The sequence below is a fragment of the Oncorhynchus mykiss genome, chromosome 6 (genome assembly GCF_013265735.2).
Source record: "Oncorhynchus mykiss isolate Arlee chromosome 6, USDA_OmykA_1.1, whole genome shotgun sequence".
Taxonomy (NCBI): domain Eukaryota; kingdom Metazoa; phylum Chordata; class Actinopteri; order Salmoniformes; family Salmonidae; genus Oncorhynchus; species Oncorhynchus mykiss.
The window spans coordinates 40,449,567-40,467,643 of record NC_048570.1 but is presented as its reverse complement, the minus strand read 5'-3'; the positions used below and the strand labels follow the sequence as shown (position 1 = coordinate 40,467,643).

Genomic DNA, 18,077 nt, shown 5'->3' with positions numbered 1-18,077 from the left:
TATAACTCTTTGCTAGGTAATGCCCCACCTTATCTCAGCTCATTGGTCACCATAGCAGCACCCACCCATACCACCCTCTCCAGCAAGGTATATTTCACTGGTCACCCCCAAAGCCAATTCCTCCTTTGGCCGCCTTTCCTTCCAGTTCTCTGCTGCCAATGACTGGAACGAATTGCAAAAATCACTGAAGCTGGAGACTCATATCTCCCTCACTAACTTTAAGCATCAGCTGTTTGAGCAGCTTGCAGATCATTGCACCTGTACATAGCCCACCTGTAAATAGCCCATCCAACTACCTCATCCCCATATTGTTATATTTTTTGCTCCTTTGCACCCCAGTATTTTACTTGCACATTCATCTTCTGCACATCTGTCACTCCAGTGTTTAATTGCTAAATTGTAATTACTTCGCCACTACGGCCTATTTATTGCCTTACCTCTCTCATCTTACCTCATTTGCACACACTGTATATAGACTTTTCTATTGTGTTATTGACCGTACGTTTCTTTATTCCATGTGTAACTCTGTGTTGTTGTTTGTGTCGAACTGCTTTGCTTTATCTTGGCCAGGTCACAGTTGCAAATGAGAACTTGTTCTCAACTGGCCTACCTGGTTAAATAAAGGTGAAATATTTTTTTTAAATAAAAAGAGAAAAAAAGAGTCCTCTATATACTGTATCTCTATGGCTTCGACTCTCTCATGCTGAACTCATCATTTTCGGCAGTTATATGCAACAAAACATTATTTATAAAAAAACAATCAATTAATATGTTTTTTGAACACTATAATTTGTTTGCGAGCATGATAGCTATTGCCATTAGTCAAAAGCCATTCTCAACGGGTTCAAAGCACATGAACGCACACAACTCGTTACTCGTTTCCAGTTTCCAGTAATATTTTCTGAGTTTCCAACTTATGAACGCAGCATATGGATGGATAACCAGAAGCTGAGAGCGTGAGGGACAGTTTTGCCACAGATAGAACAATGAGACAGATATTTCACTGGATGTATAAATGTGAAGCATTCGGTTGGCGTTTCCACTCACTACCAAATATGGTGGTGAGAGGAAGCCCAGTGGCTGGAAGTGGTAGAAGATGGAGTGAGATGGATTTTGGCCGACATTCTGCAAATTTTCTCATCAGTGAATACAGTTTTTCAATACAATTTTCTGTTTCCAGGCCGTCATTTTAAATAATAATTTGTTCCTAACTGACTTGCCTAGTTAAAGGTTAAATACAAAATAAAAAATTTCCAAACTAGAATATGTTACAGAGTGGACAAATTTTTGTAGACTTTAACCTTTGCCAAATTCTCTAAAAAATGCGTTGTTTAGGAGTGCAAGGGCAAATTTAGTTATTAAAGGACATCATGCTAATTAGAAGCATGCTGGAAACCTTGTGGATGTAGCCTAATGTAGCAGAACGTTCTGATAACTCTATGGAGCCCTAATTGCTCTTAAACAGATTCTGTGTAAAACAGGCCGTGACAAACTTTCTGGAGAATTGTACTTCAGGGTAACAGAGATGAATGGAGCCCCAAACATGACAATCTCTCTCTCTCAAGTGATACCAACACGTTGGAGTTGCCATGGAAGCATGCTTCATCTGCTCTGTGATCATGTCAAGCAGATGGGGAAGGGGTTGCAATGCAGCAAGGAAGAGGAGAGGGAAGAGAGTGTATGTGAAGAAGAAGAAGAACGTATTGCCCAGTTTTATCTCGATCCCAAAATAACTGGATATCCTTTATGTAATAGAAATGAAGGTGACACTGAAATGTGACATAGCAGGGTTGACAGGAAACAAAGAGATCAGTGACAACCTGAAACCCGGAAATAATGCATTGTCTGACTGCACCATGTGTGGAGGCTGCAAATCTGCATGGTGACTAAGGCAGATTGGAGATGCATCCTAGGATGTGGTTATGGATACGAACATAGAAATGTTCTGCTATAAAAAAATTAATTGTGAGGTCAACATTGTTATATACGTAGCCTACAGTAAACACAGGCTGTTAAGTGAAAAAGTGAAATCCCATAATTAACTTCATTTGTTTACTAGCGTGTTACAGTCTAGCTACATAGTTTTTTTCTTTTTTTAAAGTTTGAAGTTGATGTGCCTCATGGTTTGCACTGGTCGTGTCAGTGTCCTCTATAGCTGGCAGCTCTGTTGTTACTGTACATGAAGCAAGGGTTATGGGACAAGAGGAAAGTGTGGGGGATCGGCACGTGAAAGTTAAAAAACTGAGTCTCAGCATCCCCCTGTTACTGTGGAATTGCCCATATCTCAAATAGGTCATACAGTATGTTAATGATACCTTTAAATATGTCATATCCTGTCAATTTCCTTCAAATCTGAGTCCCTTTAACACATTATTCACAAAATGAAAAATATTGTTTGTCAATTTGTTTGTCATGGATGAAAAGAATCATAATGTTTTCCCATTCCATGACACGTAACATTCTGTGACACAATATTAACTGGCCAACTATCAACATCTAATCGATATCTCAGGATGTATCTTAAGACATTTAGTCATGCAAAATATAGCATCCACACGAGATAGTGTTAGTTCTGCCAGAGTGCAATGTCCATTCCATCATAAAATACACTCATCTCTCATTGGCAAAACCCACAATCCCTCTCGTTGCATATTCTCCCTTCATCAGCGCTAATCTCTCTTTCTCTTTGTTCCTTTCTAGTCCGAGGATGCAGGCTGATCTAATGTCCATGTCCAACCTCCTCTTTTCTGACTCCAACAGCGCGGCTTTGAGTTCTTTCTTTGTTTCTGTCTGTCCATCAATCCATCTGTGGAGAAACCAGACCACTGTCAGAAAAGTACAGTAACTATAAATACTCCCCAATGTATTTGATCTACCAGGTGGTGTGCGAGGCTCCAGCCTGGCCCGGTCTTTCTCCTGGTGGCTCGGTCTGGGGACCAGCTAAGAATGCAGAGGGAGGATCTGGAGGATTCTGTGGTGGTTCAGGGGGGGCTGGTGGTCCGCTGTGTTCCTGCAGACCTGAGCAGGAGAGAGGGGGTGGAGGAGATTGGGTTGTCCGGGAAGAGGTCACTCTCGATATCGATCATGTGCCGCTCATCAACAACACCGGTGAGATGCCTTCTTGCTCTCTTCCTGTTTCTACTCTCTGCTGCTGATTGCTGGTGAGAGAGTGGTTATAATCAATTAGTGTTGAACACGAACTACAGAAAATTCACATGCAACTTGAACTATCACACAAATCTTGCACAGGAGATTTGCATGGATATTGGGGTAACTCATCTCTGTTCTCCATGCAGGCCTGCCTCCACTGGTGCTCTACTGTACAGGGAAGGCTGCCTGAGAGATGATATTCAGAGACTTGGCTGAGGAGGAACGAGGGTAAATACTCCCCAATGTATTTGATCTACCAGGTGGTGTGCGAGGTTCCAGCCTGGCCCGGTCTAGATATTACAAAGCAATAGACATTACAAAGCAATAGACATTACAAAGCAATGACTGGCAGCAAATGTAGGGTGTTAATAATAATCTGTCAGCATTAGCTGCAATTCTAAGGAATGATTCCTCAGATATCATCTGATTCCATTTGGCCCTACCCAAATCCCTCTGCTACTGTGTGTTCCCACAGGTCCTCTGGACATGTATATGCAGGCGGAGGCATGGCGGGGCTCATGGGATGTGCATCTGTCCTGGACCTCCATGAATGCACAGGGACAGCTGCTGACCTGGCCTTATGCTATCCTACTTGACACCCCACCTAGTCAGAGGGTCAGATATATATCAATAAATAAAAGAGAGAGAGAGAAGAGAGAGAAGAGAAACTGCCAGAACATGGTGGAGGAAAGGAGATAGTGGGTAATGGGTTAAAGTAAAGACAAACTATTGTAATTATACTGTAATAATACAAATTGTTTGATCACCGTATTGATTTATTAGTTACAGTATCTGCTACTACTGTACCATGGTTGTATTTACTGCAAAATATACAGTATATTCGGAAAGTATTCAGACCCCTTGACTTTTTCCATCAATCTACACACAATACCCCATAATGACAAAGGGAAAACACATTTAGAAATCTTTGGAAATGTATTTAAAATTAAAAAAAAACTGAAATATCACATGTACATAAGTATTCAGACCCTTTACTCAGTTCTTTGTTGAATCACCTTTGGCAGCAATTACAGCTCTGAGTCAATCAATCAATCACATTTATTTATAAAGCCCTTCTTACATCAGTTGATGGCACAAAATGCTGTACAGAAACCCAGCCTAAAACCGCAAACAGCAAGCAATGCAGGTGTAGAAACACGGTGGTCAGGAAAAACTACCTAGAAAGGCCGGAACCTAGAAAGAAACCTAGAGAAGAACCAGGCTATGAGGGGTGGCCTCTTCTGGCTGTGCCGGGTGGAGATAACAGAACATGGCCAAGATGTTCAAATGTTCATAGATGACCAGCAGGGTCAAATAATAATAATCACAGTGGTTGTCGAATGTGCAACAGGTCAGCACCTCAGGAGTAAATGTCAGTTGGCTTTTCAATGCCGATCATTCAGAGTATCTCCACCGCTCCCGCTGTCTCTAGAGAGTTGAAAACAGCAGGTCTGGGACAAAGTAGCACGTCTGGAAACAGGTCAATGTTCCATAGCTGTAGGCAGAACAGTTGAAACTGGAGCAGCAGCAGGACCGGATGGACTGGGGACAGCAAGGAGTCATCAGGCCAGGTAATCCTGAGGCATGGTCCTAGGGATTAGGTACTCTCAGTGTAAGAGAGAGAGAGAATTAGAGAGAGAGCATACTTAAATTCACACAGGACCCCAGATAAGACAGGAGAAATACTACAGATATAACAGACTGACCCTAGCCCCCGTGTCACGTTCTGACCTTTATTCCTTTGTTTTGTCTTTATTTAGTATGGTCAGGGCGTGAGTTGGGGTGGGCAGTCTATGTTAGTTTTTCTATATTTCTGTATTTGGCCTGATATGGTTCTCAATCAGAGGCAGCTGTCTATCGTTGTCCCTGATTGAGAGCCATATTTAGGTAGCCTGTTTTCCTTTGTGTTTTGTGGGTGGTTGTTTTCAGTCTTTGTGTGTTTGCACCAGACAGAACCGTTTCGGTTGTTTCTTTGTGTTTTTGTTATTCAGTGTTCAGTTTTGAGTATTATTAAAAACCATGAACACTCACCACGCTGCACCTTGTTCCTCACCTTCTTCCACCGACGACAGCCGTTACACCCCGACACAAAATACTGCTGCATAAATACTGGAGGCTGAGACAGGAGGGTTCGGGAGACAATGTGGCCCCGTCCGACGATACCCCAGGACAGGGCCAAACAGGCAGGATACAACCCCACCCACGTTGCCAAAGCACAGCCCCCACATCAGAGGGATATCTTCAACAACCAATGTACTATCTTAAGACAAGGCCGAGTATAACCCACAAAGATCTCCACCACGGCACGAACCCAAGGAGGGGGCGCCAACCCGGACAGGAAGTGACTCAACCCACTCAAGTGACGCACCCCTCCTTTGGACGGCATGAATAGCATTAGTAAGCCAGTGATTCAGCCGCCGTAATAGGGTCAGAGGTAGAGAGTCCCAGCGGAAAGAGGGGAATGGCCAGGCAGAGACAGCAAGGGCGGTTAGTGCCTCCAGTGCCTTTCAACTCACCTTCACACTCCTGGGCCAGATTACGCTCAATCATAGGACCTACTGAAGAGATTAGTCTTCAATAAAGACTTAAAGGTTGAGAGCGAGTCTGTGTCTCTCATATGGATAGGCAGACCATTTCATAAAAATGGAGCTCTGTAGGAGAAAGCCATGCCTCCAGCTGTTTGCTTAGAAATTCTAGCGACAGTAAGGAGGCCTGCATCTTGTGACCATAGCGTACGTGTAGGTATGTACGGCAGGACCAAATCGGAGAGATAGGTAGGAGCAAGCCCATGTATTGCTTTGTAGGTTAGCAGTAAAACCTTGATATCAGCCCTAGCCTTAACAGGAAGCCAGTGTAGAGAGTCTAGCACTGGAGTAATATGATCACATTTTTTGGTTCTAGTCAAGATTCTAGCAGCCGTGTTTAGCACTACCTGAAGTTTATTTAGTGCTTTCTCCGGGTAGCCAGAAAGTAGAGCATTGCAGTAGTCTAACCTAGAAGTGAAAAAAGCATGGACTAATTTTTTTACATAATGTTTGGACAGAAAGTTTCTGATTTCTGCAATGTTACGTAGATGGAAAAAAAGCTGTCCTTGAAACAGTCTTGATATGTTCGTAAAAGGAGAGATTAGGGTCCAGAGAAAAGCAGAGGTCCTTCACAGTTTAATTTGAGACAACTGTACAACCGTCAAGATGAATTGTCAGATCCAACAGAAGATCACTTTGTTTCTTGCGACCTAGAACTAGCATCTCTGTTTTGTCCGAGTTTAAAGTTAAACATTTGCCGCCATCCACTTCTTTATGTCTAAAACACAGGCTTCCAGGTGAGGGAAATTTTGGGGCTTCACCATGTTAAAAGAGGTAGAATATATAGTGAAAACAATAGTGGTCCTAAAACGGAGCCTTGAGGAACACCTAAATGTACAGTTGATTTGTCAGAGGACAAACCATCTACAGAGACAAACTGATATCTTTACGTCAGATAAGATCTGAACCAGGCCAGAATTTGTCTGTGTAGACCAATTTGGGTTTCCAATCTCTCCAAAGGAATGTGGTGATCTATGCTATCAAAAGCAGCACTAAGAGGAGCACGAGGACAGACGCAGAGCCTCGGCCTGACGCCATTAAAAGGTCATTTACCACCTTCACAAGTGCAGTCTCAGTGCTATGATGGGGTCTAAAACCAGACTGAAGCGTTTTCTATACATTGTCTTCAGGAAGGCAGTGTGTTGCTGTGCAACAGCTTTTTTTTTTTTGAGAGGAATGGGAGATTCACTATAGGCTGAGAATATTTTATATTTTCTCGGTCAAGGTTGAGTGTCTTGAGTGTCTGCCTTGATCCTAGGTCCTGGCAGTGTTGTGCACAACTCAGGACAACTGAGCTCTGGAGGAATACGCAGATTTAAAGAGGAGTCCGTAATTTGCTTTCTAATGATCATGATCTTTTCGTCAAAGAAGTTCAGGAATTTATCACTGCTGAAGTGAAAGCCATCCTCTCTTGGGGAATGCTGCTTTTTAGTTAGCTTTGCGACAATATCAAAAATACAGTGCCCTGCGAAAGTATTCGGCCCCCTTGAACTTTCCGACCTTTTGCCACATTTCAGGCTTCAAACATAAAGATATAAAACTGTATTTTGTGTGAAGAATCAACAACAAGTGGGACACAATCATGAAGTGGAACAACATTTATTGGATATTTCAAACTTTTTTAACAAATCAAAAACTGAAAAATTGGGCGTGCAAAATTATTCAGCCCCTTTACTTTCAGTGCAGCAAACTCTCTCCAGAAGTTCAGTGAGGATCTCTGAATGATCCAATGTTGACCTAAATGACTAATGATGATAAATACAATCCACCTGTGTGTAATCAAGTCTCTGTATAAATGCACCTGCACTGTGATAGTCTCAGAGGTCCGTTAAAAGCGCAGAGAGCATCATGAAGAACAAGGAACACACCAGGCAGGTCCGAGATACTGTTGTGAAGAAGTTTAAAGCCGGATTTGGATACAAAAAGATTTCCCAAGCTTTAAACATCCCAAGGAGCACTGTGCAAGCGATAATATTGAAATGGAAGGAGTATCAGACCACTGCAAATCTATCAAGACCTGGCCGTCCCTCTAAACTTTCAGCTCATACAAGGTGAAGACTGATCAGAGATGCAGCCAAGAGGCCCATGATCACTCTGGATGAACTGCAGAGATCTACAGCTGAGGTGGGAGACTCTGTCCATAGGACAACAATCAGTCGTATATTGCACAAATCTGGTCTTTATGGAAGAGTGGCAAGAAGAAAGCCATTTCTTAAAGATATCCATAAAAAGTGTCGTTTAAAGTTTGCCACAAGCCACCTGGGAGACACACCAAACATGTGGAAGAAGGTGCTCTGGTCAGATGAAACCAAAATTGAACTTTTTGGCAACAATGCAAAACGTTATGTTTGGTGTAAAATCAATACAGCTCAACACTCTGAACACACCATCCCCACTGTCAAACGTGGTGGTGGCAGCATCATGGTTTGGGCCTGCTTTTCTTCAGCAGGGACAGGGAAGATGGTTAAAATTGATGGGAAGATGGATGGAGCCAAATACAGGACCATTCTGGAAGAAAACCTGATGGAGTCTGCAAAAGACCTGAGACTGGGACGGAGATTTGTCTTCCAACAAGACAATGATCCAAAACATAAAGCAAAATCTACAATGGAATGGTTCAAAAATAAACATATCCAGGTGTTAGAATGGCCAAGTCAAAGTCCAGACCTGAATCCAATCGAGAATCTGTGGAAAGAACTGAAAACTGCTGTTCACAAATGCTCTCCATCCAACCTCACTGAGCTCGAGCTGTTTTGCAAGGAGGAATGGGAAAAAATGTTAGTCTCTCGATGTGCAAAACTGATAGAGACATACCCCAAGCGACTTACAGCTGTAATCGCAGCAAAAGGTGGCGCTACAAAGTATTAACTTAAGGGGGCTGAATAATTTTGCACGCCCAATTTTTCAGTTTTTGATTTGTTAAAAAAGTTTGAAATATCCAATAAATGTCGTTCCACTTCATGATTGTGTCCCACTTGTTGTTGATTCTTCACAAAAAAATACAGTTTTATATCTTTATGTTTGAAGCCTGAAATGTGGCAAAAGGTCGCAAAGTTCAAGGGGGCCGAATACTTTCGCAAGGCACTGTACATTTTGGATCGTTCTTATTTTCCTCAATTAAGTTGGAAAAATAGAATGATCGAGCAGCAGTGAGGGCTCTTCGATAATGCACGGTACCGTCGTTCCACGCTTGTTGGAAGATTCCGGTTTGTGTGGCCATTTTCGTTCCAGTTTTCTGGAAGCTTGCTTCAGAGCTCGGGTATACCAGGGAGTTATTTTCTTATGACAAAGGGGTTTTTGTTTAGGGGTGCGACTGCATCTAGTGTATTACACAATGTTAAATTGAGTTCCTCAGTTAGGTGGTTAACTGATTTTTGTACTCTGGCATCCTTGGTAGGTGGAGAAAGTCTGGAAGGGCATCTAGGAATTTTTGGGTTGTCCGAGAATTTATTGCACGGCTTTTGATGATCCTTGGTTGGGGTCTGAGCAGATTATTTGTTGCAATTGCAAACATAATAAAATGGTGGTCCGATATTCCAGGATTATGAGGAAAAACATTTAGATCCACAACATTTATTCCACGGGACAAAACTAGGTCCAGACTATGACTGTGGCAGTGAGTAGGTCCGGAGATTTGTTGGACAAAACCCGAAAACCTTTTGTAGTGGGTGAATATTAAAGTCACAAAAATTGTAATATTATCTGCCATGACTACAAAGTCCGATAGGAATTCAGGGAACTCAGTGAGGAATGCTGTATATGACCCAGGAGGTCTGTAAACAGTACCTATAAAAAGTGATTGAGTAGGCTGCATAGATTTCATGACTAGAAGCTCAAAAGACAAGAACGCAGACGTAAAAAAAAAAAAAATGTTTTATTGAAATTTGCTATTGTAAATGTTTGAAACACCGTCCCCTTTGCGGGATGCGCAGGGATATGGTCACTAGTGTAACCAGGAGGAGAGGCCTCATTTAACATAGTAAATTCATCAGGCTTCAGCAATGTTTCAGTCAGGCCAATCACATCAAGATTATGATCAGTGATTAGTTCAATGACTTATGACTGCCTTGCAAGTGAGGGATCTGACAATAAGTAGCCCTATTTTGCGATGTGAGATACCACAATCTCTTTCAATAATGACAAGAATGGAGGAGGTCTTTATTCAAGTGAGATTGCTAAGGCGTACACTGCCATGTTTAGTTTTGCCCAACCTAGATCGAGGCACAGACACAATCTCAATGGGGATAGCTGAGCTGACAACACTCTGACAGTGCTAATGGCAGACTCCACTAAGCCGCCTGGCCGGCCTGCACCCTATCTCATTGTGGAACTAGGGGAGTTAGAGCCCTGTCAATGATCGTAGATAAGATGAGAGCACCCCTCCAGCTAGGATGGAGTCCGTCACTCCTCAGCAGGCCAGGCTTGGTCCTGTTTGTGGGTGAGTCCCAGAAAGAGGGCCAATAATCCACAAATTATATATTTTGTGAGGGGCAGAAAAAAGTTTACCTGCGATTTGAGTTGTGTGACTCTGCTGTAGAGCTCATCACTCCCCCTAACTGGGAGGAGGCCAGAGACAATTACTCAATGCCGACACATCTTTCTAGCTGATTTACACGCTGAAGCTATGTTGCGCTTGGTGACTTCTGACTGTTTCATCCTAATATCGTTGGTGCCAACGTGGATAACAATATCTCTATACTCTCTACACTCGCCAGTTTTAGCCTCAGCCAGCACCATCTTCAGATTAGCCTTAACGTCGGAAGCCCTGCCCCCTGTTAAACAGTGTATGATCGCAGGTTGATTCGTTTTAAGTCTAATACTTTGGGTAATGGAGTTGCCAATGACTAGGGTTTCCAATTTGTCAGAGCTCGGCCTCTGACTCGTTGCTTAATGGGGAGAACCGGTTGAAAGTTTGTCTGTTTAATGAGCGACACCGGTTGAGCTTTCCTACAGCATTTCCTTCCAGAAGCCAGGAGAAAGTTGTCCGGCTGCAGGGACTGTGCAAGGGGATTTATACTACTATATGTACTTACTGGTGGCACTGATGCTGTTTCATCCTTTCAGACACTTAATTTACCCTTGCCTAATGATTGCGTCTGAAGCTTGTGTTGCAGCACAGCTATCCCTGCCGTAAGACGATTGTTCTCCTGTATTTTATGAATACAGCAACTGCAATTAGAAGGCATAATATTAATGTTACTACTAAGCTTAGGCTGGTGGAGGTCCTGACGAACCACGTCCAGATAAAGCGTCCGGGTTGAAAAGGTTGAATGAAAAAAGTTGAGCGAGGGAAAAAAAATGTAAATATAAAAAGTTAAGAACCATTTAAAAAGTAAAAACCGTCAAGTTGGCAGGTAGCAAAGTAAGGTTAGCAACAAACCGCACAACAGCACGTTAAGTGGAATTGACGCCAAACAAGCATCTGAGGAAGAGTTCTGACGGCAGGCCAATGTGAAGTGAGGAAGAGTTCTTGGGTATGACGCTACAAGCTTGGCACACCTGTATTTGGGGAGTTTCTCCTATTATTCTCTGCAGATCCTCTCAAGCTTTGTCAGGCTGGATGGGGAGCGTCGTTGCACAGCTATTTTCAGGTCTCTCCAGAGAAGTTAGATCGGGTTCAAGTCCGGGCTCTGGCTGGGCCACTCAAGGCCATTCAGAGTCCCGAAGCCACTCCCGCATTGTCTTGGTTGTGTGCTTAGGGCTGTTTCCAGTTGGAAAGTGAACCTTCGCCCGAGTCTGTGGTCCTGAGCGCTCTGGAACAGGTTTTCATCAAGGATCTCTATACATTGCCCCCAGATTTGTGCCTTGACACAATCCAGTCTCTGAGCTTTACGGACATTCCTTCGACCTGATATAGGTGTGCGCCTTTCCAAATCATGTCCAATCAATTGAAGTTACCGTTGGTGGACTCCAATCAAGTTGTAAAAACATCAAGTATAAGCAATGGAAACAGGATGCACCTGAGCTCAATTTTGAGTATTATAGCAAAAGTTCTAAATACTTCTGTAAATAAGGATGTGCAAACATTTCTAAAAACGGTGTGTGTAGATTGTTGAGGGAAAAAAATGTAATCAATTTCAGAATAAGGCTGTAACGTAACAAAATGTCAAGAGTCAAGGGGTCTGTCTGAATACTTCCCGAATGCACTGTAACTCAGTAAAATCTTAGAACAAAAATATAAAATGCAACAATTTCTATGTATGTATATGTGTGTACACATCTATAGGGGCGTGGATCAGAAAACCAGTCAGAATCTTGTGTGACCACTATTTAAGTCAAGCAGCGCAACATCACTTTCGCATAGAGTTGATCATGCTGTTCATCAGTGCCTGTGGAATGTTATCATCCCAAACATAATCAATGGGTGACATGTCAGGTGAGTATGCAGGACATGGAAGAACAGGGACATTTTCAGCTTCCAGGAATTGTGTACAGATCCTTGCAACATGGGGGCTTGCATTCTTGCAGAAACATGAGGTGATGGCGGATAAATTGAACGACACATCCTCCAGGTCATGGGATTTCTGCACATTCAAACTGCCATAGATTAAATGCAATTGTGTTTGTCCGTAGCTTTTGCACACCCATACCCTAAACCCACCGCCAATATGGGGCACTCTGTTCACGTCAGCAAACCGCTGATAAACCCGTGAAGAGGACACTTCTCCAGCGTGCCAGTGAAATTGAGCATTTGCCCAATGAAGTCTGCGACGACATCGAACTGCAGTTAGGTCAAGACCCTGGTCACGACGACGACCATGCAGATGAGCTTCCGCAAGACAATTTGAGCAGAAATGCATCAGTTCTGCAAACCCAGTTTCATCAGCTGCCCGGGTGGCAGTTCTCAGATGATCCCGTAGGTAAAGCCGGATGTGGAGGGCTGGCGTGGGTACACTGTCTGCAGTGGGGAGACCGGTTCGACATACTGCAGAGTTCTTTAAAATGGTAGAGAAATTAACATTCAATCCTGTCAACCACTGGTGGCCATTCCTGCAGTAAGCATGCCAATTGCACGCTCCCTGAACTTGAGACATCCTTGGCGCTGTGACAAAAAAAAAAAAAACACTGAGTGGCTTTTCTCCCCAGCGCAAGGTGGAACTGTGTAATGATCATGCCTTTAAATCATTATCTTGCTATGCCAAAACATCAGATGGCTGGATTATCTTGGCTAAAGGATTAATGCTCACTAACAGGGATGTAAACCATTAAATGCAATTTGTGCTCAAGGACAACTTCAGGAATTATCAGTACGTGAAACATGGGACTAACACTTCATGTTGCGTTTCTATTTTTGCACAGTACAAAAGGGATCACTATTACTTTGTTAGTAAACTATACCATCTGAACAAGTCTGCCCTTAGGATGGCAACTAGAGAGGGGGGGGGGGGGGTGTTGACCTACTGGCATGTCAACCTGCAGAGAACCCACACATCCCAGCAAAGATCTGGGAGGTAAGACATGAAACACACGGGACGACCTGCAAACTGAAATGCCTCCTCGACATGATCCCGCCATGCTTTGCAGACCGAGATGAGTTAAGGAGAATACACATGCAGGAGTCCCTGAAGAACTTGCAAATAAGCAAGAACAAACCAAATGAAGCAGGCGTCAAGAAACAAACCACCAGCAGAAGTACTGACCCAACATTATATACCTGGAGATGAGGTCACAGAATTTGTCAGAGGAATCAACCCATAGTCATTACTCCCCACCCACCATACCATAACTGGGAAATTAGTCACCCTCACCTTCAGCCCCTTGTCAGCTACACTGGTGAGAAACTAGTGAAAGCAAAGCCTTAATTTAAATACTGCTGGGCTAAAATGTAATTTTAAGTAATCACATTAATTGTTTAGAAATATGTTGGGCAGCATATACTGTTTAAATGAACTTTGCTATTGTATTGAATCCCACTGAGTTAGGTCACATTCTTCCAACTCAAATGGAAACTTCATTGCAGAACCTCAATTTCCCTGAAGTTCTACCCATGTAAATAATATTTTGAGACCAGAACATTGCTTTCACATTTTATTAATCCAAACAGTGCAGTAGATCGTCACATTTGTTTGCTGATCCTCTTGTAAGCAATGCCCGCTACAGTCATGGTCTGAAAAGAGAAAGAGCATGTACTAGATCCATTTAATCATTACTCAGTAATTTTACCCCAGTAGAGCAGGCTTCAGCTGTAATTAGAACATAAGGGGCAGCAAAGACCATCCCTTTTTTTAACCATAAATTAACCCTAAAATAGTGTAATTTAGTGACCCCCCCCTCATTTTGCATAGGACAGACAAGTCAACTCCCTCCCTGAATTGCACCTTCACTTTTCTAACCACAGAGTGCATGATACTCCACCTGTCCCTTACATAACATTTGCATTCCTGAAGCTCTCCAGCATAAAACCTAAAAAGCCCTGATGTGGGGAGAAAGTCAACATAGCCAAGATCTTTCATAGGAGTGGTCAATAGTGACAGAGGCAAGAAACTATACTGAACAAGAATATAAATGTAACATGTAGCAATTTAACTGAGTTACAGTTCATAAAAAATTCAGTCAATTGAAATCAATTAATTAGGCCATAATCTATGGATTCAACATGACTGGGCAGGGGCGCAGCCAAGGATGGGACTGGTATGGCATAGGCCCACCCACTTGGGAGCCTGTCTTCCCCAATAGGGAGCCAGACCCAGCCAATCAGAATGAGTCATTCCCCACAAAAGGGCTTTATTACAGACAGAAATACTCCAGTTTAATCAGCTGTCCGGGTGGCAGGTCTCAGACAATCCTGCAGGTGAAGAAGCCAGATGTCAAGGGCCTAGGCTGGTGTGGTTAAACGTGGTCTGCGGTTGTGAGGCTGGTTGGACGTCCTGACAAATTCTCAATGACATTGGTTTGTGGTAGAGAAATGAGCATTTCATTTTCTGACAAACTCTGGTGGACAATCCTGTAGTCAGCATGCCAATTGCCCACTCCCTCAACTTGAGAAACCTGCACATTAGTGACTTTTTATGCTAATGGAGGATTGTTTAGCTCGCCTTTTCCTGTAGTCAACAATCAGCTCCTTTGTTGTGCTCACATTGAGGGAGAGGTTGTCCTGGCACCACACTGCCAGGTCTCATCATTGTCAGTGACCAGGCCTACCACTGGTGTTGTGGTGCACCTCAAACTTGGTGTGTGAGTCATGTTTAACCACGCAGTCGTGGGTGAACAGGGAGTACAGGAGGGGCCCAAGTGTTGAGGATCAGTGTGGCAGACGCGTTGTTGCCTACCCTTACCACCTGGGGGTGGCAGAGGGAGGTGTTTAGTCCCAGGGTCCTTAGCTTTTCCAACCACACTGTAGCTGGGAAACCAGTCACCCTCAAATGGTGCACCTTTAGCCCCTTGTCAGCTACACTGGGGTGGAACTAGTGAAAGCAATGTCCAAAAACATTGCCTGAAACTTGATTTTCAAAAATAACTGGAAATTGAGGAATCTGCTTTTAAACTGATGCACCCAATGTGGTAGGATTCTGACCCATATTGCAACAGACTAGATGGAACTAGCAAAGCCTTCATTTCTACACTGCTGGGTTGACATTTGCTATAAAGCAGTCACATTAAAATGTAGAAAATCAATTTTGGCCCGAGTGTAATGTTGACGGAACTACGCTATTCTATTCATCCAACTCAAACCTTGCCTCATTATTACAAACTTCAATTTTCCCCTGAAGTTCTACCCATTGATATGAAATGCTGAGACCAGACCATTCAATGCCTTTCACATTTTATTAATCCAAAGAGTGCAGTAGATCTTCACATTCGTTTGCTGGTCCTCTTGTATGACATGCCAGACAGAGTCATGGTCTGAAAAGAGAAAGCATCTGTAATCATTACACTCAATAAATCCATGCCTGTACGCTATGCTTACCAAACCGGACGCGCTCGTTCTCACATTGATTTTGTTCACCCACACTAGAAGCGATCAGGACATGCAGGTTGAAATATCAAAACAAAGTCCGGAACAGTTATATTTGGGGCAAAAAGCATTTCATATTTATGACAATTTAGCTAGGCTAGCTAATTTGTCCTAGTATATAAACATTGGGTTGTTATTTTACCTGAAATCTCTGACAATTAAGCCACAGAAAACCGAATGTTTCTCATCATCTCGCCTCCTTTATATGGCGGTTGACAACCAACGTTACAACTGACCAGAGTGTGGACCTTAAAGTTCATCTTTCAATCACCCACATGGGTATATGCTCCTAAGAACCAATGAGGAGATTGGAGAGGCCAGACTTGCAGCACATCAAATAGAACCAATTTTTATTTTAGCACCTGGCCACGCAGATGCTTGCTGAGGCGCGTGAGCAGTGTGGGTGCAATGATTGAATAACACGTACATTTATTTTGCGACGCGAGCGGTGGGGTCAGCATGTAATTAGGACATTGGCGGCAGCAAACTGTTGAATTGCGTTCACGGCACTGTCATAGACTACCCATTTTGTTAATGGTATAAATTAACCCTGAAATTGTGACGCTTCGTGAAACCCCCAGCCATATGCCCCACTCACGTTGACGAGGGTGTTTGCGTCTGTAAGTTCTGTGACATATTCGATCCCATTCAGGATGGCCGTCAGCTTGTTACCCTCCCTCGTCACCACAGACTGAAACAGGAGAGGTCAACGGTTAGATCTGAAAGCAGTGGTCACCAACTACAGTCAACTAGGACCAATTTAACAGGCCCAAGTTGGATGGCCATATATGGAGAAGAAAAAAAAGTGTGACAGTGTGCATCAGGTGTGCGAGTTGGTTTTGAGACGTAACTGTGCGCACAGTCCCTGGAGAGCAGAGGAGATTCTGCCAACGAAAGTCAGTCCTCCCACAACATCACTGGGACCTGAACTAACCATAGTGACCCCACATCAGCTGAACTTATAGTGTAGTTAGATACTGGCTGTATATGTAGGGAGATGGATAAACCCAGGCTACATGTATGAAACTCATGGTTGGGTTGTGACATGCGCCACTCACATTGACCTTCTCCCCGGTCGGCGACTCGAGCTCCGTCTCCTGGCCAATGGTGAAGGAGTTGGTGAGGATCTTTGTCCCCGTGGTGACAGTCACCTTGAAGTGGTCTCCAGTCTCTTCAATCTCAGAGATGCTCTTGATGTCTTTGCCCTCCTGGATAAGCTCATCAGGGAGACCTACATGTTTGCGGCAGCGAGAGAGTCATATACGTGCTTTTTAGTACTACAAAAAGTGAAGTGGGACATGAACACTGAATTATTACTACTGAAGTAAAGCGCTGATGCACTATAATATGGCAACACAATGATGGCTAGCACATAACATTGAGGACCATACGTTTTAGGGCTTGGTTATTTTGCATACCACATTCTGGCAATGGTGCAGGACAGTTGCTTGGCTTTGAAACAGTCTCATTAAGGAATTTGACAAAATGTTATTTTCTTGGCATTTCATTATTTGATCAGAATATTTCCTGAAAGTACAAACATTTAATTTAAGGTAAAGTTCTAGGAACATTAGTCATTTTACATTGGGAATGTTCTCAAGTTGTTCAGATGACTAAATATTCTCCTGTGGGAATGTCAGCACTTCAGCATAATGTTCTGTAGGTTCTCATATTTAGTCAGTCATGTTCTCAGAACACTAAGAACATGCCATACAAAAACACTAATTAAAACACATTCCGTTCTCAGTTCAACAAACGCCATCTTCTCTTAAGTGTGTTGAACACAGTAGTTGGCCACACCTGATCTTAATGAGTGCTTGTTCCTGTTGAAATGGTCTGAAGAGACTAAATTTATAGTTACAAAACTAATGCATGACAACTCCATCCTGGTGGCACAGTGGATTCATTCCACGGATAGAGGACAGAAGAGCATACATTTGAATATCAATGACACAATAAATTATTAATGCCTAGGCAAATCATTTAACAATCCCATTGGTGCTGGAAGTTCAAAATAGTTAGCCCAAACCAAACTAGCGGTGTTAAGTCTTAAATTAAACATTCAGTGAAAGTTATTCAAAAGAAACCTATAATTTGTTGTTAAATCTAACACCATTGCAAGTACCCATTGCATTCGCAGTCACCATTGAACATCATTACTGAAAGGACTATGACTTCTGAAATTAACACCCCAAGTCTAATCAAATGTACAAACCCAACTTCAAGACTTACCAACAGCCTCCATGAAAGACTCAAAGTTGTCATGTGACTCCATCTGGTATTTCCCTGAGAAAGACATGGTGACTATATGACAGTGACAGTAGAGTCAGCCACAGCTCCCTGCTCGTCTTTATACGCCCATCTATCCAGCCCTGCACTCATTAACT

General features: G+C 43.0%; 1 protein-coding gene across 1 annotated transcript; it reads right to left on the bottom strand.

Annotated features, from left to right (window-relative positions):
• Positions 1–15,481: 15,481 nt before the first annotated feature.
• On the bottom strand, positions 15,482–18,077 carry LOC110515135 (fatty acid binding protein 1-B.1-like). The gene is made up of 4 exons (XM_036980110.1): positions 17,923–18,077; positions 16,749–16,921; positions 16,289–16,381; positions 15,482–15,578 (listed from the first exon to the last, which is right to left on the bottom strand). The coding sequence occupies exons 1-4, from the start codon at positions 17,987–17,989 to the stop codon at positions 15,528–15,530; spliced, it is 384 nt and encodes a 127-aa protein (XP_036836005.1). The 5' UTR covers positions 17,990–18,077; the 3' UTR covers positions 15,482–15,527.

Bases quoted from the DNA above. Each gene is read 5' to 3' on its own strand.
- LOC110515135 (XM_036980110.1), bottom strand. From the start codon at position 17,989: ATGTCTTTCTCAGGGAAATACCAGATGGAGTCACATGACAACTTTGAG. The intron at 16,382-16,748 runs GTGAGTGGCGCA...CTCCTGTTTCAG, and splicing joins CGACCGGGGAGAAGGTCAAT to TCTGTGGTGACGAGGGAGGG. The intron at 15,579-16,288 runs GTGAGTGGGGCA...TTCTCTTTTCAG, and splicing joins ACGCAAACACCCTCGTCAAC to ACCATGACTCTGTCTGGCAT.